General features: G+C 51.5%; 1 protein-coding gene across 1 annotated transcript in view; it reads right to left on the reverse strand.

The window, feature by feature from the left end:
• LOC111150917 (stum, mechanosensory transduction mediator homolog) overlaps window positions 1-10,289 on the reverse strand; it is a 48,400-nt gene extending 38,111 nt beyond the window's left edge. Inside the window, exon 1 of the mRNA XM_022508604.1 lies at window positions 10,088-10,289. Coding sequence (XP_022364312.1) covers window positions 10,088-10,289 — 202 coding nt within the window. The remainder of the gene's footprint in view (window positions 1-10,087) is intronic.
• Between the last annotated feature and the right edge of the window lie 12,649 nt (window positions 10,290-22,938).

Below are 22,938 nucleotides of genomic sequence, written 5' to 3' on the forward strand. Positions count from 1 at the left end.
GGAGGTTCACTCGAGACAATGCTGGTTACACTTTTCTGATTACAAAAGTAATACGTTTTGTGTTTGTTTTAGAAAATTTGGGAAATGCGTAAAAGTATAAAGAAGAAAATAGTCCCCAGGCACTCCCCACCTGTAAACATCCCAGGGTCGCCTGGATTTATCTACCCGTCTGTCTTCTACCTTGTACATGCTTGATTTTAAGATTGCACTGATCAGGGGTGCCTGGGTGGCTCAGTGGGTTAAGCTCTGCCTTCAGCCCAGGTCATGATCTCAGGGTCCTGGGATCAAGCCCCACACCTGGGCTCTCTGCTCAGCAGGGAGCCTGCTTCCCCCCGCCCTCTGCCTGCCTCTCTGCCTACTTGTGATCTCTCTCTCTGTCAAATAAATAAATAAAATCTTTATTAAAATAACAATAATAATTTTAAAATAAGTTTTTAAAAAGATTGCACTGATCAGGAAACACAACATGAATTGAGCAACAACTTTTTAGGAAAGAAAGTAAAAAAAGAAAGAAACCATTTCTCTTGATAGCAGTCTCACGTTCAGAAACATCCACATCTGGGGGAAAGAGGTGCCTTAGCATCCAGGAAATGCAAAAGATGTGAAATCCTAAAGACCACACAATTTCAAACTACGTTTTTCTCATTTCCTCCTACAGCTTGCTGTTCCTCATCAGAAAGTCTTTGTAAACACCATTTCAATGGGTAAATAATATTCCACCATCCTTCTACTGTTGTCCTCTGGGTTTGTTTGTAATACCAATTTTATAGTCATCTCTACACCTCACGTGGGGCTCGAACTCATGACCCCGAGATGGAGAGTCACCCAATCCGCCCACTGAGCCAGCCAGGCACCCAGGTTTGTTTATAATTTTCAATGTTACAAATAAGGCTTCATGGCATATCTTTATGCCTAACTTTCTGTGCCTGTTTTTGATTGTTTTCTTAGGGTGAGTTCCTGCAAGTGGAATTACTGACTTAAAGGGTATGAACATTTGAAGACTCTTTTTTTTTTTTAAGATTTTATTTATTTATTTGGCAGAGAGAGATCACAAGTAAGCAGAGAGGCAGGCAGAGAGAGAGAGAGGAGGAAGCAGGCTCCCTGCGGAGCAGAGAGCCTGATGCGGGGCTCGATCCCAGGACCCTGAGATCATGACCTGAGCCGAAGGCAGAGGCTCAACCCCTTGAGCCACCCAGGAGCCCCGGAAGACTCTTGATACGTAAAGTATCAAGCCAAACTGGTTTCCGGAAAAGATGTCCCAATTTACATTCCTATCAGTGACACATAAAAGCCCCTTCTCTTTCCGTGGCATTGATTCTTTTTTTTTTTTTTTTAAAGATTTTATTTATTTATCTGACAGAGAGAGATCACAAGTAGGCAGAGAGGCAGGCAGAGAGAGAGGAGGAAGCAGGCTCCCCGCCGAGCAGAGAGCCCGATGCGGGGCTCGATCCCAGGACCCTGAGATCATGACCTGAGCCGAAGGCAGCGGCTTAACCCACTGAGCCACCCAGGCGCCCCTCCGTGGCATTGATTCTTATCCCAGCCCTCCCCCCACAAAAAAGCAAGTAATACACAGTTTTTAAAAAATCAAATAAGGGAAAAAGGGCTTTTAGGGGAAAGCAACAGTTCCCTATACTCAGAGCTCTCCCTGCCGAGTCCAGCTTTCCCGAAGGCAAGCACTTCTATTTATGGAACCCCCGTCATGAATGAGGCTCTGTTCTAGGGTGCAGAGATACAGCAATGAACAGAACAGACCCAAACCATCCAAACAAACAAAAAACAGACAATAGAGAAAATTAGTTAAATATACACTATGTTTGACAGCAACAGTGCTTTCGAGGAAAAGGAAGTAGGGAAAGGTAGGGCGTGTGGGGCGGAGGGGGAGTGGGGAGGAAGGGGAGAGCTGCCGTCTTAAGTAAGATCATCTAGGAAGGTGTCTGGGCTGAACTGTGTCCCCTCAAAGCCCACAGATTGAAATCCTCACCCCCAGCTCTTAAGACTGTGACTGTATTTGGAGATAAGATCTTTTTTTTTTTTTTAAGATTCTTTTATTTATTTGGGTGGGGAGGGCAGAGGGAGAGAAGCTCAAGCAGACTCCCTCCTGAGCAGGGACCCCAACATGGGGCATGATTCCATGACCCCAAGATCATGACCTGAGTCGAAGAAACCAAGAGTCAGATACTCAACCAGCTGAGTCTCTGGGTGCCCCTGGAGATTAGACCTTTAAAGAGGTGATTAAGTTAAAATGAGGTCTTTGGGTGGACCCTAACCCAGGACGACTTGTATCCTTAAAAGAAGGGGAAATTAGGACACAGACACGCGCATGCACAGAGCAAAGACAGGGAGAGGACAGGGAGAACACAACCATCTATGAGCCAGGCAGAGAGGCCTCAGGAGAAGCCAGCCCAGCCTACAGAAGCATGAAGATAAATTCCTGTTGCTTAAGCCACCCCATCTGCGGTGCACGTTAAGAGGAACCCAGCACCCACAAAACAGCTGTGTGGCCTTGAGGCTGCAGCACTGTAGCAGGTCCTGAATGTGTGAGCCACATAGATATCTGTGGGACAAGCCCGCCAGGCAGAAAGAACAGCAAACAGCACTGCTCTGAGGTGCGAAGGTGGCTCCTAAAATGGGGGCACCTGGGTGGTTCAATTGGTTAAGTGTCTGCCTTCGGCTTGGGTCATGATCCTGGGGTCCTGGGATCAAGTCCCACATCAGGATCCATGCTCGGTGGGGAGTCTGCTTCTTCCTCTCCCTCTGCCTCTCCCCACCTCTCGTGTGTGTTCTCTCTCTCTGCTCTCTCTTTCTTCCTTAAGTAAACAAATAAAAACTTAAAAAATAAACAAATAAAATAAAATATCTGAGGAATGGCAAAGAGGCCAGTGGGGCTGGAACAGAGTGAGCAAGAGGGAGAGCAGCGGGAGGTGAATCCAAAGGACGGTGGACAGAGGACACTCTGGAGCTGCCGGCCCTGGTACGGGGCTGGTCCAAACTAAGACGTGCTGTAAGACTTTGAACACGTGGTATGTAAAAAAGAAATATTAAACATGTCCTTAACAATTATGATTGACATGCACTGGATGATAAATTTATTGGGGATATTGAGTTAAATAAAATATACTAGGTAAAGTTAATTTCACCTGTTCCTTTTAGTGTTTTATGATATAGGTACCAGGAAATTTTAGATTATACCTGCGGCTCATGTTACCTTTCTTCAGGAAAGTTCTGGCCCCAGCCCTTGTGGGTTACGATAAAACCTTGAGCTTTGGCTCTGGGTGATGTAGAGCGGAGCCGCTGGAGGGTTTCCAGCTCAAAAAAATGACCTGATCTGACTCACTCATGATTTCAAAGGATAGCCCTGGTGGCCATGTTGAAGTGAGACCACTAGGAACATCAATAAAGGTGAGCAGACCATGGCAACCATTCAGGAGAAGATGGGGCTTGGACCAGCAAGGCAGAAGCAGCATGGTAAGAAGTGGTCAGACACTGAATAGATTTTGAAAGCAGAGCCAAGAGCGTTTTCTGACAGATTGGGCGTGGGGTGTGAGAAAAAGAGGAGTCAAGGATGAGTCCGGGTTTATGCTTGAGCTCCTGGATGGATGCCATTTGCTGCAAGGGCGGGGAGGGGGGAGGGAGAAGCAGGTCTGGGGAAGAACAGGGGGAGCTTGGTTTAGGTAAATTAGTATCGGATGCCTTGTGGTTTCCAAGTGGAGGTGTGGGGAAGTCAGTTGGGTATAAGACTCCGGAGTCCAGGGGGAGGTCTGAGTTGGAGATCTGGCTTTGGGAGTGGTCATTCTAAAGATACAACTAAAAGCCAGGAGACACCATCAAAGGAGCCGGTGTAGGCGGGAAGAAGAGCAAGGTCAAAGAGAAGGCCAAGATCAAGAGCCCCAAGTGCCCCAGGGATCCCCAAGTTTGAAGGCTGCCAAGATGAGCAAGGGAGACGGAGAAGGAGCTGTGAGGTACAGAGTAAACCAAGAGAGGGAAGTGTTCCAGAAGCCAGAGGAAGAGAGTGTTTTCAAGGAGGGCGTGGGGACTGTGTCTGGGGCTACGGAGCAATCCAGGAGGAGGAGATAGAGACCTGGCCACAGGATTTAGCAACCCAGAGGAGCTTGGGATCCTGCAAAGTACAATTCAGGTGACGGACCACGGACGCAGAACGACCACAATGGGTTCAAGAGAAAGCGAGCGGAGAGGGATTGGTGGCAGCCAATCCAGGAACTCCTGCAGGGAACTGTACTGTAAGGGGGAGCAGGGAAAGAGCAGTGGCGGGAGGGGGGTGGAAGATCAAAACAGGCTATTTTTAAAAGGGTGGGGGGACAATGTCAGCATGGACGTACACTGCTGGGACTGAACCAGTCGGTAAAGAAACAACGGTGATGTCAGAAAGAGTGGGAATTCTTCTGATGTTTTTCTAATCTCCGGAGTATACTTATATTGCTTTTTCATGTTTTATCAACATTAGGCATTGACTTTCTGCTATGGTATGTAAGATTAGCTGACTGACATCAGCCCTCAACTTCCCACTGCTCTTGTTCCAATATTATCCCAGTATATCATTGTCCCACGATTGTCCCACTGTCCCAACATAGCCCTATTTCGGTTCATCCACTGATCACCTTGGTACCCTTTATTTCTTGGTCTACCAACTACTGACAGCATCTCTTGACACCCCCCCAACTTTATACAGGGAGAGTAGTCACACCTCTCCCCTACCCTCTCTGCGTCAGTCAGCTTTGTAGGGTGCCCTAGGGTGGTAACGATGCCAGCTGCTGCAAGATCTTGGCAACTCACGCTTATTTCTTATTCCTATGATGTGCTGTGCACTGTTTCTGATGCCCTTTTGATTCTGGGAAGCAGCCTGAAAAGCGGCCCCCCTCTGAGACCTGCCACTCTTACGAAAGCACGAGAAGACCAATGCGAGAACCTCACAAGGCCCCTTAAAGTGTAGGCTCGGTCATGGCCTATGTCACTGCCACTCACATCCGACTGGCCAGAGCAAGTCACGTGGCCAAGCCTGTTATCAGTGCGCAGGGAAGGAAGGATCCCCCTTCCCTAGGAAGCATGGCAAGCCACATAGCGTCAGGCGTGGATGTGCCATCCTCTTTTCAGGGAGGACAGTGAATAATAGAGAATAATAATCTATCACAATCCACCTGCCAACTTCTACGGGCTATAGTTTTCCTTTTATGTTGTCAAGATGGAAAAACTTTACATCTTCTTTATAGCTATTATTAAGCAGTCTTCAGCGCCTTGTCTGTGGTTGCTTTTAAAAGCTGAAAACCACTGAGCAGCATTTATATTATTATGACTACGCAAATATTCTTTGCTGCGGAGTCAAAGAGGTGCTAAGAGCCCATACTGTGCACCACAGTTCCAATGACACAGATTCTATGTGCCTCGAAGAGCCTTTTTTATATTCCATCATTTGCTCCATATCAGGCCACATTTTGATCTGCTTCATATTTGAGCTATGCCTTCCCTGAAAAATTTTTGGTCTCCCTGAAATCGCCCATTACCTCTCTTTTTTTTATTGTTGGCGGAAGAAACATGTGTTTTCTACACCATATCCCCAATACCTTCCAAATCCTTTCTCATTCCATTTATTGTTTGGAATATTTTTATTCTTCTTTTTTGAAGTCTGTTGACCTTCTGATCTAATTGGGCATTTTGCTTCATTTTTGGATTTTAATGCTTTTCCAGAGCCTTTTGTCTTTACTGTTGTTACTAATTGCCTCCCTTTTTTTTTTTTTTTTTTTTTTTTTTTAATCGAATGTTTAATTTCTGGCAGTCCCAATAATACTCTTAGCTCTATGGAATGTTCCCTTCTCACACCATTCTCAGAAAACTCTTTCTTGGGGCCTTCATCTTCCCACTCTAAAGAAGACTGACTGCTCTCAGGCCTGCTGAATGATTTTATCCTCGATTTTCATGGCTGCCCTGAATCGGATTCCGTGTTTCCTGGATCTCGTATATTCTCTGTTGGTTTACTCTCTGGTTTTACTGAAATACATACTTAAATAACTTCCTTAAAAAGGTTGAATAGGATGTAAATTTCCTGGGTCCTTGCATGCTTGGGACCACCGCACTTACATATAAAATAAAGGCATTGGACCAGATGATCTCCAATGTCTATTCCAGGAGTATAATTCTAGTCAATATTCATTCACATATACTATACTATATCAAGGAGAAATTTAAAATGGTTGCTGCTTTCAAGGAACGTACATTTACAGAGGCAAAAAATAAACTCTTGAAACAATTTTTTAAAAAAGTCAGCAATAGATGCCACAAGATAGGGCAAAAATCATCAGCAGTTTGAGCCTCAGGGCTAGAGGAAAGACAGAAACTGAGCCATCCCATGATGCTTTTGCTACAGAAGCAAGACTTTAGTTGGGTGTCAAAGGGTAGGCAGTATATTAAAGATAGACTAAATATTTATGAATATCCAACAGTCAATTTATGGCTAACATTAGTCTGAAGGAATGGGTAACAGTCAAGGGAAGCTCTCCCCCCATCACTTCCCTGTTGCCATCTGAGTCACCAACATTTTCATTGCACCAAGTCAATCAATAAAGATAAAAATTTTAAGTATGAAAGTATAATTTTGTCTGTAACCCAACAGACAAACTTTCCATCCATTCTGGGGCATAACAATTAACTTTCATCACATATGTGAATAATTGTGTATAAACTTATAAATGCCCTGTTTTTTGGACTGTGAAGCTACTGACCATGGTCTGTATCAGCAGTGGGTCACTGAGTGAGACGACGTGGAGGGCCACACTCTTGACCACCATCCGTGCTTTTTAAAGATTTATTTGCTGATTTGTTTGAGAGAGAGTATATGTACACTGTGCACACGGGCAGGGGGAGGGATAAAGGGAGAGGGAGAGAAAAGCTCATCTCAAGACCCTGAGATCATGACCTGAGCCAAGGAAACCAAGAGTTGAATGCTTAACCAACTGAGCCACCCAGGCACCCCTATTGTCATCCGTTTTTAAAATTTATTTTGTATTGTTCCAATGAGGAGTCAGAGTGACCACAAATCAGAAATCCCAGGAGAGGAAACATCCTCGACAGAGTGACAGCACTGTCACTTACATCGACAAGTCCCTGGGGATTGTAAGGACTGGGCTTCTCACGCTAGATGACCCTGAGGCACTTGTCAGAGGAAACACATGACTGCCTCCAGCCGCCCCCCACCCCACCCACTCTGTCCCATTTGATTTGCAGATGTGGAAAAGACTTGCAGAAGTGCAAGTTTCCAGAAAAAAGAACCGATCTTGGGGCCAAAGGTCTGACCCGTTTTCAGCGAAGAGTGGGAGTAAAATGAGGATAGCAAGGGCTTGGGGCCCTGTGGCTGACTCCCTAGGCAGGGTCTCACCTCCTACAACACCTCTGGGAGGCTTTCTCTGGACCCCACGTCCTTCTAGGAAGAAGTAACTGTGCTCAAACACTCTGTTCTTGCTGCCTTGACAGCATTTATCAAATCCAAACAAAGTTTGCATCCCTGTTCCCAATAGTCTCTGACACCTGGACTGACTGACTCATCCTCACGCCCCGGCGCTTGGTAGGTAGCGGTTGCTTTGTGCTGGTTGAATGAATGAGAGCACATGCATTGAAAAAAAGCTGCATTTCATCAAAGGGCAGAGCCTGACATCAATATTCAGTTTTCATGGGAGCTTCAGATAAGCCACAAGGACCTGGCAGAGCCTGGCAGAGGGGATCTAGGCCAAGGAGATGATTTCCAGGTACTGAGGCCACTCACACCACTCATGGAGGACAAATAAAACAAAACAACAACAACAAAAAAGCCAACAGAACAAAACACACCTGCAAGTTTTGCGTGGCCTGCATTGTCACCCCAGGCTCCGCTGCAGAGAGATCCACAAGGACTCCAAGCCAAGGTCCTGGAGAGTGCCCAACACACTCAGTGGTGGGCGGCAGTGCTCAGCCCTGCAGAAGGGCCAGGAGCAAGAGGAACCCACCCTCCCGGGAGCACTGCCTCTTTGCCCAACCGCTGAGCTTTCTAGAATTTCATACCGTCCTCTCCACAGCCCAGAGTGACAGGCATACTTGGCTTACAGATGAGAAACACCACCCAGGATCAGGAGCCCCTCCCCGGGAGTGCAGAAGCGAGGGGGGTGGACCCAGCTGTGCGCCTGCCAACCAGACAACGACAAGCAAAACAAAAGGGGTGGGGGGGATTCCTGGATTCGGTCCTTGAAAATTCAGAAAACTGTACACCCTTGGCTCACCTGTTTTATTACTTGTGCATTTGCTAATTTTCCCTTTATTTTCTTCTGGCTTCTCAGAAAGGTTTCCTAGAAAAATCCCATAGGATTCTGATCTAACAAAGGGAGGTGCGAAGAGGGAAGAAAGAGCTGGATGCCGGGGGGCAGGGGCATAACCCAGAGAGGGGAGAGCTGGGAAAGCCAGTACAGCGTGGAGGCGGGCAGCTAGTTGTTGCCTCCTGCATCGGTCTGCCGTGGGGAGGGATCCCCTCACCCAGCAGCTTGGGCCGACCCCTCCCAAACGGGAACGCAATGCATAATTCTGCAAAAGACCATACGAGGTGCGGTTTACTTGACTTTTTTAAAAAAGCAGAATGAAGACCCATCCCCGACCGTGATCTTCAGGTCCCCAGAGAAACTAGGCGGTGCGTTTGTACTCCAGCAGGTGGGAATTTCTGACGCAAAACTAACAACAGCTAGCTGTCCCCGCGGCGTCTAATTGTGGGGACAGCCGGCCTGGTGACACGGCCCCGGGGCGGGGGAGGGGGCGGAGGGGACAGGCTGCTGGACTCGCCGCCAGGGGGGAGGCACGGCTGCCGCCCACCTAACTTCCTGCTCAGACAGATCTGCAGGCCCGGCCCCCGCAGCCGCCCAGGGCACAAGCAGAAGCAAGCACCGAAGGGAAAGTGAACGCGTCCCGCGTGGATGGGCGTGACCCTCGCTACCCTGGCCTCGCACCGCCCCAGGGAGCCGGCTAAGCGCGAGGCCGTGAGAATGGCCATAGTAAATGGCTAAGCGTGAGGCCGTGAGAAAGGCCATAGTAAATCAGCAAACGGCTTCCAGCTGACCTCTGTTCTTGGGAACTTGGAGCCAGGCGCTGGCAACTGGCTGGCGCGGGGGCAGGCTCTCTCCTGGGGAGGGCACAGAGGTGGCTACCGCTCTAGTCCCGCACGCACTTGGGGTGCGGGGGGGCCTCCCGGCAAGAACAGCTGGTGCCAAGCAAGCAAGCAAGCCAGCCGGGAGTTGGGGGAGGGCGCGCAGACAGAGATTTGGGGTTGGGTCAGGAGAGGGAGGGTCAGGGAAACCTCTCTGCAACCTTGAGCACCCCCTACCTCTGTAATGGGACTCTTTTAAAATTTGGGACACTGGGAGCAACAGGGCCCCCTCCGGGCAGCCAGAGTCCCACACAGAATTATATCGGCGCGCTCCCCACTTTCTTGAGAACCGAAGGGAGCTATGGGGTCACCTCTGGCCGTGAGCGGTCCAAACCCACAGGCATTCAAACTGATGAGACCGTCCCCCTCCCCTAGGTGCTGGCGGAATCGCGGACACCCCGGAAGGAGGCGGAGGACACTCGCTCCCGACGGTCCGCACCCCGCGAAGACAGGTGGGCTCGCGGCGTGTCTCCAAAGCCCGGCTGGTCCCCCTCTTCCCGAGCTCGCGGACCTCTCTAACGCCCGGGAGCTCCACGCCGCCCCGCTCCCCTGGCTGGGCCCCCAGCCCCTCGAAGAAAGGGGCTCCCGGGAGGGCGCGCGAGGGGCAGGATTCCGGGCGTCTGGAGCGGAGCCTCGCGGGGGCCGGGGGAGTCGCCCGCTGGCCCCGCGGTCCCCGGCAAAGTTCCGGCTTTTGGGGCCGCACCACCGCGCTCACAGGTGGGAGGAGGTGAAGGGCGGGTCAAGGAGCCCCGAGCGAGGCCTCCCCCCGGGCGTCCACTCCGCAAGCCTTGGCCACCCGCCCGGGGGCGCTGGGAGCGCGAGCCGAGGCGCGCGCGGGCGCCACCCGAGGGCGTCCCCCGTGCCCTCCGCGCTGGGGCTCGGGGCGCAGGGGTCTCGAGCGCCGCCGCGTCTTACCCAGTCCCGGCACGAAGGTGTTGAGGAAGAGGCAGATGACGGCCACCGGGAAGGGCATGTAGGGGATGGCGGCGCGCAGGGGGCCCTTCTTCTCGCGGACCTGCACCACCACCCCGCTGGACGAGGACGCGGCGCGGGGGTCCGCCGCCGCCACCGCCGCCGCTGCCGCCGCGGTCTCGGCGTCTTTGTGCGAGGGCTCCATGGCGGGGCGCGCACAGGGGCGGGTGGCGGCGGCTCTGGGCCCCGGGCTCCGCGCCGAGCTTAGGCGGCCAGCGTGCTCCGGCGCCGCACGGCTAGCCGAGAACCCCGCACTCCCGCGTCCCCACGCGCCCGGCCCTCTGCCGCGCGCTGCGCCGCGCCCACACCCCGGCGCGGGGCGGAGGGGGCGGCGCGACACTCGGCGACAGCACCCCGACGCCCCTCCCCGCCAGGCCCCTTCCCCGCCCTTCTCCCCGCCTCCCCCTAAAAATGCCACTTACCGATCCCGGCGGAGGCAGGAAAGTAGAAGAGGAACGCGGAGGCAGCTCGTGCGGTGCAGGTCCTGGGAGGGATGGACGCAGCTCGCCCCCGGGAACAGGTGAGCCGGGCGCGAGTCTCTGCCCAGGGCACCGCGAACCGGGCTGGTGTGCTTGGCGGGCCCTGTCGCGAAAGCCACACAGCGCGGGGCGGAGGGATGCCAGGGGCGCACAACGCCTGGTGCCTAGTAGGCCTTCGACTCGTTCGGATCTAAATGGATTTCGTTCCAGTCGGTAATAGAGCTGAAAGCAGGAGACGCGGCTTTTCAGACAGGGTCACGACTGGTTAAGATGGGACCGTCCCCTACACACACACACACACACACACACACACACACACGGGCGCGGAAGGCGGTTAGAAATGCGGGATGTTGGGAACCAAGCCTTGAACTGTCCTGGAGGAAAACCTGGCCTTTTGTGTGCTCGATGTGGTGGTTCAAAAGCCAGCGGGGACACAGCGCCGTCTGGTGTTGACAATGTGACAGTTTGTAGAAGCGAGAGGGTTCACCCGCGGCTGGAGCCCCTGTACTGAATTAGGGTTTGGGGGGAATTTTTTTAAGTGGGCTCCCTGCCCAGCATTGGAGCTCAACGCAGGCTCCAACTAGGACCCTGAGGTCAAGACCTTAGCTGAGATCAGGAGTCCGAGGCTTATACAAATGAGTCACCCAGGCGCCCCTGAATTAGGGTTTTTGAATAATGCTGCCCTGACCTCTACATCTGGAAAAGTGATCGTTTGAAAGCAACCATCTCCTACCTTAGGGAGACGTTCTGTGAGTTGGAATTACCCAGATATTAAGCGAACAGTCTGGATGATCAGAAGAAGGCAAATCCATTTCCCTCTCCGTGTCCCTCCTTCTCCAGGAGTAATAGTGATTGTAGGGGCCGGAGGAAGGCTGCTGAAAGACCACAGGTTGTTATGGGTCCCTGGATAAAATAATTTTAAAAGCAGATGCTCAGCAAGGGGTACTGAAGATACTCCAGACACACACTCACTTGCACGCTCGTGTGTTGCATGTGCACACACAGTAACTAGCTCAGACCTGGCAGTTGGAGTGAACAAGACTGAAAATTTCAGTCCCGACTCCGCCACTCATTACCTGTATGACTTAGAAGAGCTCACAACCTCTTCTGGGCTCAGATTGTAACATCAAAGCAGGAATTGATATGTATTTAATGAAGGTCTAATACCGCTCTGATTCTGGGGAGAGTTAGGAAGGAATAAAACCCAGGCTTTTTCTTCAATGGTCTAATAGACCAACTGAGTCACGGTGATAGAGTCAGACAGTGACAGATGGCAAGGTGCTGAGCAAATGTGGGCCTGTCCATGGAGCTGCTGCCCACTGTGAGTGTAGCAACGGCTAGAGCCAGCTGCTTGCAGGAGGCCTATTTTATTTTAAACAAATGCTTCCTGGACACCTGAGTGGCTCAAGTCAGTGAAGCATCTGCCTCAGGTCATGATCCCAGGGTCCTGAAATTGAGCCCCACATCCGACTCCTTGCTCATTGGGGAGCCTGCCTCTCCCTCTGCCTGTGCTCTCTCTTTTCTCTGACAAAAAATAAAATCTTCTTAAAAAAAAATAAAATAAAAGAGGGGCACCTGGGTCTCAGCTGGTTGAGCGGCTGCCTTCAGCTCAGGTCATGATCCTGGGGTCCCAGGATCGAGCCACACATCGGGCTCCCTGCTTGGCAGGGAATCTGCTTCTCCCTCTGCCTGCTTCTCCCCGTGACTGTGTGCGCACGCGCTCTCTGTCTCATTCTATCTCAAATAAATAAATATCTTTTTTTTTAATTTAAAAATAAAATGAAAAATAAACACTTCTTGATCGGAGCACTCTCTGCCAGGCACTGTTCTAAGCACTTTACACATTTCCACTCACTGAATTCTTACCACAACTCTACGGAGTATCATGGATTCCCTATTCTGCGGATGAGGGATAAGCCTGGGAGCACTGAGGGGTTGAGTAGCTTGCACACGGTCATCTGCTTGTAAATGACACAGCCAGGATTGGAATGCAGGCAATCTGGCCCCAGAATCCATACAGATAGCTGTTATTTTATTCAGAAACCCAGGAAATAACCCATATTCTATGAATATTCTCTCACAGATCACCTGAACTATTTTAGGGCCATGCAAACACTATTCTTCCTGGGGAGAAAAAAGATTTCAAGGAAGAAAATGGATTTACATCTCCCAACTTGCTAGATGATTCACTTAATGGTCTAGATGTCAGAAAGACATCCAGGCAGCAGCAGCACATACAAAAGCATGAAGTCTAGGAAAGTAGGGAACATTCCAGGGGTTGCCGTATGCCTGGGGCTTGGCTCAGGTGTGTGCGGGAGGGACAGGAGTTGGCTCTGGGGATGGGCAGGAACCTGGCAAGGAAGGGCAAAGGAATCTGGATTTCATCCCGGTGGCCATGGGGAACCCCTGGAACATTTCAGGAAGGGTGTGGCGTGGCATGGGGGTTCCAAGGCACTATTACTCTGTAACAAACTGCCCCAGAATCTCGTGGCTTGACCCAAATTTTGGGTAACACTCACAAACCCAGTAGGTCAGGAAATGTCTGGAGGCTTAGCAGGGAAGACGCAGATGGTGGCGGTTAGAGCCACTGGGGCTGAGGGTTCATTTCCAAAGGGGCGCACAGGTCTGGTACTTGAGAGCTGGCTCAACCAGGCACATTCCCTAGACCTCTTTTTAGCGGGAAAAAATAACATTTTTGCTGAGATCTGCTTCCAGACTGCTCTCAGGTACTGTTTTAAGCACTTTACACATTTTCACTCATTCCGCTCCAAGAAATTTGTACACATGGATGGCTCCTGCTGGCCAACACTGGCACTGTGGCATCGGCGGTAGAAGGATTTGGCTCGAAGCTCTGCATCTTTGAACAATATCTTGACCTCGCTCTGTCTCAGGCTCCAAAATCAGAAATATTACCGATCTCATTTGTCGATGTATAAGGATTAAACGAGAGAATGTGGAAGGTGCTCGATGAACGGCAGCTGGGTGAGGAGGTTTTTCATCCCAAGTGATAGAAAGCCAACACAGGGGCACCTCAGTGGCACAGTCAGTTGGGAATCCAACTCCTGGTTTCGGCTCATGGCCTGATCTCAGAGTCATGAGATCCAGCCCTGCATTGGGTTTTGCGCTCATGCTGGTGCTACGGTGAAGGAATTCTGCAGATGTCAGTGAGAGCCCCTTTGTGTTAGTCAGTGGGAGGTTGTCCTGGGTGGGCCTGGCTTCTTCAGCCAGAAGAGACACCCTGGACAGCTGCTGGGTCAACAAGCACTCTCCCTTCCCTCTGGATCTTCCTTTTCAGGGCAATGTGTGGATGCATAGCTTTGACCTTGGCATGGGGTTCCAGCCTGGTTGTGATCTTCCTACCCCAAGTACCTGCCTTGTGGACCCCAGATTTGCTGAACCAGCCCCTATAGTGAACAAATCCGTACCTCTGTCTATCTACCTGTCTGTCTGTCTATCATCTACATGATTCTGCTAGTTCTGCTTCTCTTCTCAACCCCAGCTGATACAATGGGCTCAAATTATGTCAGAGAGTCAACTAATCAACGAACACCTCTCTGTCTGACTCTTTCTGTGTCTCTCTCAAACTCTATCTCAGCGAGCCGGCCTCCGTGTGTAGCTTCATTCTGTTGACTGGTTCTCCCCGGGTGGGGAGGAAGACAGGCTCTGAACAGCCCAGACTCACATCTTCCCAAGTGAGCCCGGTAGAAGGACACGGCTTTCTCTCCCAGGGTCCTCTTGGATTGGTCACTGTTGCCAGGGTACTGTGGCCGAGTACTCAGTTTGACCAGGCCTGTGATGAGGGGGATTCTGGAGCTGATCGCCTCCGCCAGCCTCAAGGTTTGGGTGGAAATGCAGCCAGACAGGGGCATGGGGATGCGTGCTAGACAAAAGTCACCGCAATGTACTCTGAATGACAGTGAGTGAGCTTCTGGGTAACTAACCTTTCCAGTCACTGAGCTTGACCTACAGGAGCCACGTGTTTAGACTTCTTCCACGTGCTGGCCTCCACTGGTTGCCTTTCCCAGAAGTAACATACCCCTATGAAATCGTAAAGACAGAGCCCAGCCTGCTTGTCCCAACATCTCACACCACTGCTACCCTGCTGGGTGATCTTGGTCAGAGCACGTCATCTCCCTGTGCCTTCATTTACCAGTCTGTGTAATGGGAATGGCCATAGCCAGCCTTCCTGCTCCAGAAGACCGGGAGTGTGGACTTAGACCACAAGTTAGAATAGGAGTGTTGTTTCCCTTCTCCTTCTGTGAACGGGACTTCTCACTCTCCTTCCCCAAACAATGGTCTGCCCTCCCCACTGCTCCCCAAGAGCCACAATGCTATAGTGTTTGCAGAGGAACATGATGAGGGAAAGAAAGTTTACAAGGCCAAGGTAAATAAGAGAAGTGACGGCATGGGTCCCCATGCTCAATGTCCCAATGAGAGGCACACGAGCCAGAGCGCTCTCCTGGACTCAGAGTGGACTATGGGCATCCTTTTGTAAATTGAATACAGTAGGCCTGAGGGTAACGTGGGCAGCAGAACAATAATCAGACCAGGCTGTCTTGATTTGGACACCAGCTGCTTACAGAGGTATTTGGAAAGCTAGTGCTCTCAGGAAGTCACCCCCACAGACACCCGTGATGGTGGCAGAGCTAACTAAGCACCCTGCAGGAAGCTGAGCTTGGGTGCGGCCCTGTCTATGGGGGAAAGACCCGGGACCCTGGCAAGCACCGGGCCCACTGGGAAACCATCCTGCCTCTTGCCCCACCCGGGCTTTAAGCACGGAGGGGAGAGTCATCACCGCACTGAATTCAGTCTCAATGAACTGAGAAAAACAGTAGTTACCAGGAGCTCCTGCAGTGACAGGGAGGAGACCGCTGTCTAAGAGTCCCAGGACAGCCACTGCTGGGAGCTGGAGCTTTACCTGGCAAGTCCTGCTTCTTATGCAAACAGCTTCACATTGTTCTACAGTTGGTAAGGCTGCGGCTACAGACCAGTCCCCAAGAAAAACGTGAAACGCTGTCAAGAGAGAAAACAGGAGAGCCAACAAAAGCCTTCCCAATCTGAAAGCTCCTGAAATCGGGCAGATTGACATTATCTAAAGAACCCAGGACTCCCAGAGCCCCGCACGCAGTAGCATCAGCCAAATTCCCCACCTCATCGGGAGGCAAGGAGGGCTGCCCTAGCAGCCTTCTCCCTGCACAGGGCAGTACCAGCTTGTGCACCACAGGGCTTGTCCCCAGAGGGAACCAGGCAGCCAGGAGCACACCTGGGACATATAGTAGCCAGCAGCCCTAGTAGGTCATAGTAATAATATATCATCATCATATTATTAGTAATATATAATAGTATATAGTAATAGTGTATAGTATAGAATATAGTATAGAATAGCATATAATAGTAGTATATAGTCATAGCAGCAGCCGTAGTAGGTAGTAGTAGTAATATATCATAGTAGTAGTAATAGGATATAGTATAGAATAGCATAAAGTAGTAGTATGTAGGAGTGCTGGTGGTATGCAGTAGTAGCAGCAGCCATAGTAGCCGTAGTAATAATATGCCATCATCATAGTAGTATATAACAATAAAGTAGTAGTAGTATTGGTATATAGTAGCAGCAGCACAGTAGTAGGTAGTAGTAGGAATATGTAGTAGTAGCAAGAGTATAGAATAGTAGATAGTAGAGTATGTGCTAGTAGTAGGTAGTAGTAGCAACAGCAGTAGTAGGTAGCAGCCGTAGTAATAGTACATAGTGTCTAGTAGTATGTAGTAGTAGCGTGTGGTAGTAGTAGTGCTGGTATGTAGCAGTAGCAGTAACAGTAGTAGTATGTAGTGGTATATGGTATGTCATAGCATGTAGTAGTATGTAATACTAGCATGTGGCAGTAGAATGTCATAGTAGTAGTATGTGGTAGCACTGTGTAGGAGTGATGTGTAGTGATATGCAGTAGTACTAGGTAGGAGCTACTGATACTACTAGTAGTAGCATGTAGTAATAGTATGTGGCGGTAGTAATATCTAGTAGCAGTGTGTGGTAGTATATAATAGTAACATGTTGTGGTAGTAGGTAGTAGTCATCCTATGCAGTGGTACTAGTACTATGTAGTACCGTGTAGTAGTCACAGCATCTAATACTACTGGTAGTACAGTGCAGTAGCACGTAGTAGTCATACTGTGTAACACTACTAGTGGTACGAAGTAGTCGCGTACTGCTCAGTACGGTAGCCCTTAGCCCCCTGTGTCGAAGTAAAGTTAAATTAATGAAAGTTCGGTAAACTTACCATTTGGGTCCCCAGCTGCGCTGGCCACGTTCTAAGGGCTCTGTGGCCACATGGGCCCAGTGGCCGCCATATTGGATGGCATAGACAGAAGCCATTCTCCCCTGCCCGGGAGGTTTGCGTAGATAGTGCTGAGCTAGATGTGGTTGGGCTGCAGGTCCACGATGCAGCCTCAGACTTGCCTCACTGAGAGGTTGGTTTCTTTCTCTAGTCCGTCAAATCTCAGGTCAGTGAGGTAGCTCGGGTCCCCCAAGTCACCAGGACCGGCGAGACTCGCATGGTGCCCACTGAGTCGGGGGGCCGGGTTCCTTCCATCTTGACACTCTGTCATTCCTGGGATGTCCTCTTATCTGTGGGGCCCAGAAAGAGTGCACTCTGTCCTTTGGAAGGTGCCCCCGGGCTGTGCACCCACCTCCTCCCCTGATGTCCACTGGGCAGAAACTGTCACAGGGCCTCGTCCAATGCCGAGGGGGGGCTGGGAACCTTTATCCTGGTGGGAAATGGTGAGCCCGCCACTGTGGGTGAGGAGGAGCCCTTTGGGGGGTGTGGGAGCACACAGCAGCCCCTCCCCCAGCAGCTATGGCAATGGGAACCCATACCCCCCACCCCTCCCTTCCTGTAGCCTGTCTGTGTGCTGCCTCTCTCCCCTCCCATGTTCCCATCTCCCCCCTCTTCTTCCATCCCTTGCCACTGGCACTGCCTTCCCACCTGCCCTGGGCCCACCCCTCCTGCCACGGGAGTCCCACTGCCCCCCTCTCCCGCACCCCAGCCCCCTCTCTGCCTCTGGCACTCGTTCTGTCCTCCCTCCAGATGCAGCAGACCCACCTCACTCAGCCTGCTAATTAATCCATAATCAATCTATAAATCAGCTCTCCTGATTGTCTCTGGTGGGGATGAGGTTTGCATTTTCTGTAATTACAGATGAAGATGCAGCCAATAAAGCAAAGTGACTAACAGGGACAATGAGGTGACCTCAGAAGACCCTACCTCTTCTCCACTAGGGACTTCCTGGCCAGGCCCTGGCCACAGATGACGGGACCCCTGCTGTCCTCCTCCCCACATGTCCCCAAGGCTGAGGCTGTGGGAGCCTAATGGACCTCTGGCCTTGAGCCAGATGTCCATACCCTGAAGGTCACAGAGAGTAAGTTCTCCAAGGGGGAGGAGACTCCTGCAGAGGGTTCCTTCTCGCACTCAGGAGAGCCCCTCCCTTCCTAGGTCTCGGGTAATAATTCTCTCCGTCCACTTGGGTATAGAGGCTGGAGAGGCTAGGGCTTTCCAAGAGCTGTGGGTCACCTACCCAGTCTGAGAACTGCATTTCGTCTGAGCTATTCCCAACCAAACAGAAGGGGACCGCAGGCAGCGGGGGACATGAGAGTGGGGACCCAAAGTGAGGAGGGGTGGCTGCGAGGACCGATGAGAAGATGTTCCGAAAGCTGAAAATCAGTCTCCCTCCCTTCTCCCTCTCCAGAAGCCCCAGGAGGGTTGGAACGAGGCCACTCGGTTGAGGCAGGGCACGCTGACCATTCGTCCCACCCTCCCATGAGGCTCCTTGCAGTCCAGCCTGGGCTTCTGGAGCCTTCTCCCCCACCCTCTTCCCTGCAACACCCCCACACCCGGGCGATGCACAGAGGCTGCACATCTTGGGTGTTCAATCCGTGTGAATTGCCTTCGCCCACTAGTGTGGGCACCAATCAATCCATATGTTGAATTGAATCCACAATCCACATGCAATTTTCTCATCCAGCTTCCCGGCATCCCCCAAGCCACTGACGTCTTCTCGGAAGCAGTGGGTGTCCTAGAGCTGATGAGTCGCTAGAGGAGGAGGGAAACCAGGGAGAAGAAAGGAGAGGGGTGGGTTTGGGAGAGGGAAACAGAGGCAAAGAGAGCTTGCCTTGTACCCTGAAGGTAATCCATGCCAGGGCAGGTACTAGGGGGCTCGTGCGTGGTCACACTCATGACATTGACATTGAACTAAGGAAGCTGCAGGATAGCCCAAGTGGTGGGGAGCGCACCTGTCGTGATGAACACTGTGTAAGGTAGAGACTTGTGGAATCCTCTTTGTATGGTAACTGTCCTGGGATTCAGTAGAAGGGAAGGAAGAAAGAAACAAAAGAAAGACCTGGAAAATGAAACAAAGAAAAGCAATCAATCACAAAGACCCCACCCACCCCAGCCCGGCAGGCAGGTGCCGGCAGTCCTGGGCCACCTCACATCTCCGAAGCTGGGTCGTGTAGAGACCCCGTGGCTTCTTCCTGACCTGTTTCCAAGTCTGTCAGCTGAACTCCCTTTGGCCCTAAAACTGGGTGGCCTGGCCTGGTGGCCCTTCCAGCAGCAAGCCCTCCAGCCCGGCTCCCAGTACCCCAACAGGCAAAGGGCAGGGCCAGGCCAGGGCCACTGGGCACACGGGGACACGAAGTGCTGTTGTTCCTGTAGCCACCACACACTGGTCTCTCCTGGCGTTTAGATCCTGGACATGGGTTGGTCTTTTCCCTCCTAAACAGTCAAATCTTTTTTTTTTTTTAATTTTTTTTTAAATATTTTATTTATTTATTTGACTGACAGATCACAAGTAGGCAGAGAGGCAGGCAGAGAGAGAGAGGAGGAGGAAGCAGGCTCCCTGCTGAGCAGAAAGCCTGATGCGGGACTCGATCGCAGGACCCTGAGATCATGACCTGAGCCAAAGGCAGAGGCTTTAACCCACTGAGCTACCCAGGCGCCCAGCAGTCAAATCTTATGTTAGCACCTCCAAAGCTCCTAGGGGCCACAGGAACTGCCGTGCTACAATGGCCCTCCAAAAGGCCCTCGGGCATGCCACCCACACCCTCCCAGAGCCCCCAGAGAGCCTGTGTGGCTGCACCCCAGGGAGGCATGCTGGGCACCCATATATTCGAAAGCCAGGACAGCAGGTGCTCGGGCCCATGAAGAGCGGTGTCCTCGGAGGGGCAAGCCTGCTTCTGCCTCTCGCCAATGACATGACTCTGAGCCAGAAACTGAGGCTCTCAGGGACTCAGTTTCCATACCTGTAAAATGGGACAACAACAGTACCTACCTTATAACATCAGCAGGACAATGTCCTGCAAAGAACTAGGCACAATGCCTGGCACATAGTAAGTGCTCCGGAAATGGTACTGTGAGGTCATAGAAAATAAATATACATTGGTCTCTGCCCCATTTCCTGGAACAGGGCTCCTGTGATAAGAACACTAGGAATGGTGACCTCCATTCCTGACATAGAGCTCCTGAAACCCTTGTCAACGGCGTGGGTGACAGGATTGTCTCTTGTTTGAATGAGGCAACTCTGCGTGGGCTCCTGGGTGGGGACGGTCACTAGAAAAATCAAGCCATGATTAGGAGATTGGAATTTTCAGCCCGCCTCATTCTCTGGAGAAGGGAGAGGGGCTGGAAACGAAGTTACAGAGTGAGGCCTCCATAAGACCCCAATAGGACATGGTACAGAGAGTTTCCAGGGAGGGGAACATGTCCACTGGGGAAGGGACGCACCCCAACACCACCAGGACACAAACTCCTGCATTCAGGACCCCCCCACACCTCGCCCAACACATCCCTGTGTCTGGTGGTTCCTCTCTACCTTTTATATCCTTCAATAAACTGGTGATTGTAAGTGTTTCCTGAGTTCTATGAGCCGCTCTAGCAAAGCCCAGGTGACAGCCAGGACCTGCAACGTGTCCGAAGCGGATGTGGGAGCAGGGGCTGTCTCACGGGGCTGAGCCCGGCAGGGTCTGACACCATCTCCGGGTCAACAGCATCAGAATGGAGCCACACTGTAGGACACAGAGCGGGTGTCACGGAACTGCAGGGTGCGGGGGGACCTGCACACATTCAGGAACCAGAAGTGTCGGATGTAGGTGTTCTGTGTGAGTAGAAAAGAACACACACAGGAAAGAAACAGGGAGGGGAGGACTGGGTGTTTCCATACACAGGAAGGTAGAAAACTGAGTCATTCCTGTGTAGGTGAGTATTATGACGGTCATTGCTAACACGTTACAGAGCAGGCTGGGACAGGTCCCTTGGTAGCTGCTGGTCATCTCATTCTCGAAGCACAGACACACAAAGAATCGATGATTCCTCTGGGGTGGTGGTAGGAAGAACACGGGCCCCCAGAGATGACCCCACAGAGTAACAAAGTAGGTGGTCATCTAAGCAGAGTGATTAAGAGTGATCTCAGCATCCAAATGAACTGTTTTTAGAGCTCACAAGTCATGGGTCCCTAAAACGGCACCACTGGGGACAGCTCACTAGCTCAGTCCACGGAGCATGCAACTCTTAACCTCAGAGACATGAGTTCAAGTCCCACATTGGGTAGAGAGATTACTTAAAAATAAAATCTCAGGGGCAAGGCAGAGGCTCAGGTCATGATCCCAGGGTCCTGGGATCGAGCCCCACATCGGGCTCTCTGCTCGGCGGGGAGCCTGCTTCCTCCTCTCTCTCTCTCTGCCTGCCTCTCTGCCTATTTGTGATCTCTGTCTGTCAAATAAATAAATAAAATCTTTAAAAAAAAAATAAAATAAACTCTCAGGGGAGCCTGGGTGGCTCAGTCGGTTGAGTGTCCAACTCTTGGTTTTGACTCAGGTGGTTATCTCTGGGTTGTGAGATCGAGCCCCACGTCGGGCTCTGCACTCAGCCTGGTGTCTGCTTAGGATTCTCTCCCTCTCCCCACCCCCAGCCTCTCTTTCTATCTAAAATAAATTAATTAATTAATTAATTAATTTTAAAACATCTTTAAAATAAATAAATAATAAAATCTTAAAATGTGTGCCGCTGGTCACCTCTTTGTATGAATAAGGCAGAAGCTCCAAAGAGGAGGCAGAGTCCCCTCTGGAGGACCTATATCTTTGATCCGGACATTTCCACCTCATCAGACATTTGGTTTAGGAAGACCGAGTTGGGCATGATGGAAAGAAGTCTTTGACTACCAGCTGAGAAGAGCAATCTGGAAGAGCTGGACATGGGGAGGAAGGTGGGAAGCATGGGGCCCAGCAAGCGGGAAGAGGGATTAGGGGCCTGGAGCCTGGGGGTTTCCTGGTGAAGGATGCAGCCTGGATGGTCGCCATGATTTCCATCCCCCTCACACCCTTCCTCTGAGCCTGGGTGGGACATGTGACTGTCTTTAGCCAACAGAATACGGCAACCTTAGAGTGATTTTTTGCAGATGTAACTAAGGTCCCAAATCTGTTGATTTTGAGTTACTGTAAAGGAAGGTGGGCCTGGGTGGGCCTGACCTAATCAAGTGAAAGCCCTTCCAGGAGGACTGGGCCCTCCCTGAGGTGAAAAGCTCCCCCTGCAGGCTTGCTGAAGCCCCAGGCTATGTCAAGGAGGCCCATGTGGCAGGGAGCTGAAGATAGCCTCCAGCCAAACGCTTCTGGCAAAAGGCAGGAGCCCTCCTCCGTCACATCACCACCAGGAGAGAAACTCCTTGCGGCTCCAGAGAGAAGGAGAGGGACTAGCATGGGGCTGCAGCCTGTCTTGAGGTGGAAAGGGGTCATTTGGTGGGATCTGCTCCCTACAGGCTTTTGCCTCAACCAGCCGTGAGGAGGGTGGTCTTGTGCTGGGCTGTAGGGGGGACCCCATCAGATCTAGCCGGCCGCCCCGCCTCTCCCTCAGTGCTCCAGGGACATCCCTGGTGTGGGCTCTGTCCCCCGCAGGCCTCACACCACCGTTAGGTAGACCTGCAGCCACTCCTGGATGAGTAGGCCGAACCCTCCAAAACAGTACCTCAGACTCGAGGAGTAGATCCATGGGTGGTGCTGAAGCTGATGCAGGACCCTCCCCTACCCCCACCCCCCTCACCTCTGCTGGCCCTCCCTCAGTGGCAAACCCTCCTGGGCTTGCCCCCCTCCTTTGGCAGCCCCCATGGTCTGTTTCTGGACACCCCTGCCTGTCTGTGTCCCTCAGGGCTGGCCAGGACAGCCAGGGCCACCCACGCACCTTGACATGGCTATCAGTCAGTGCGAACAGCGTCCACGGAGACAAGTCCCTAAGGTCTCCACCCCTGAGCTATTTTCCACTGAAGACTGGGATCCCT

The sequence above is a fragment of the Enhydra lutris genome, unplaced genomic scaffold (genome assembly GCF_002288905.1).
Source record: "Enhydra lutris kenyoni isolate GAN:26980312 unplaced genomic scaffold, ASM228890v2 scaffoldscaffold24, whole genome shotgun sequence".
In the NCBI taxonomy this organism is placed as follows: Eukaryota; Metazoa; Chordata; class Mammalia; order Carnivora; family Mustelidae; genus Enhydra; species Enhydra lutris.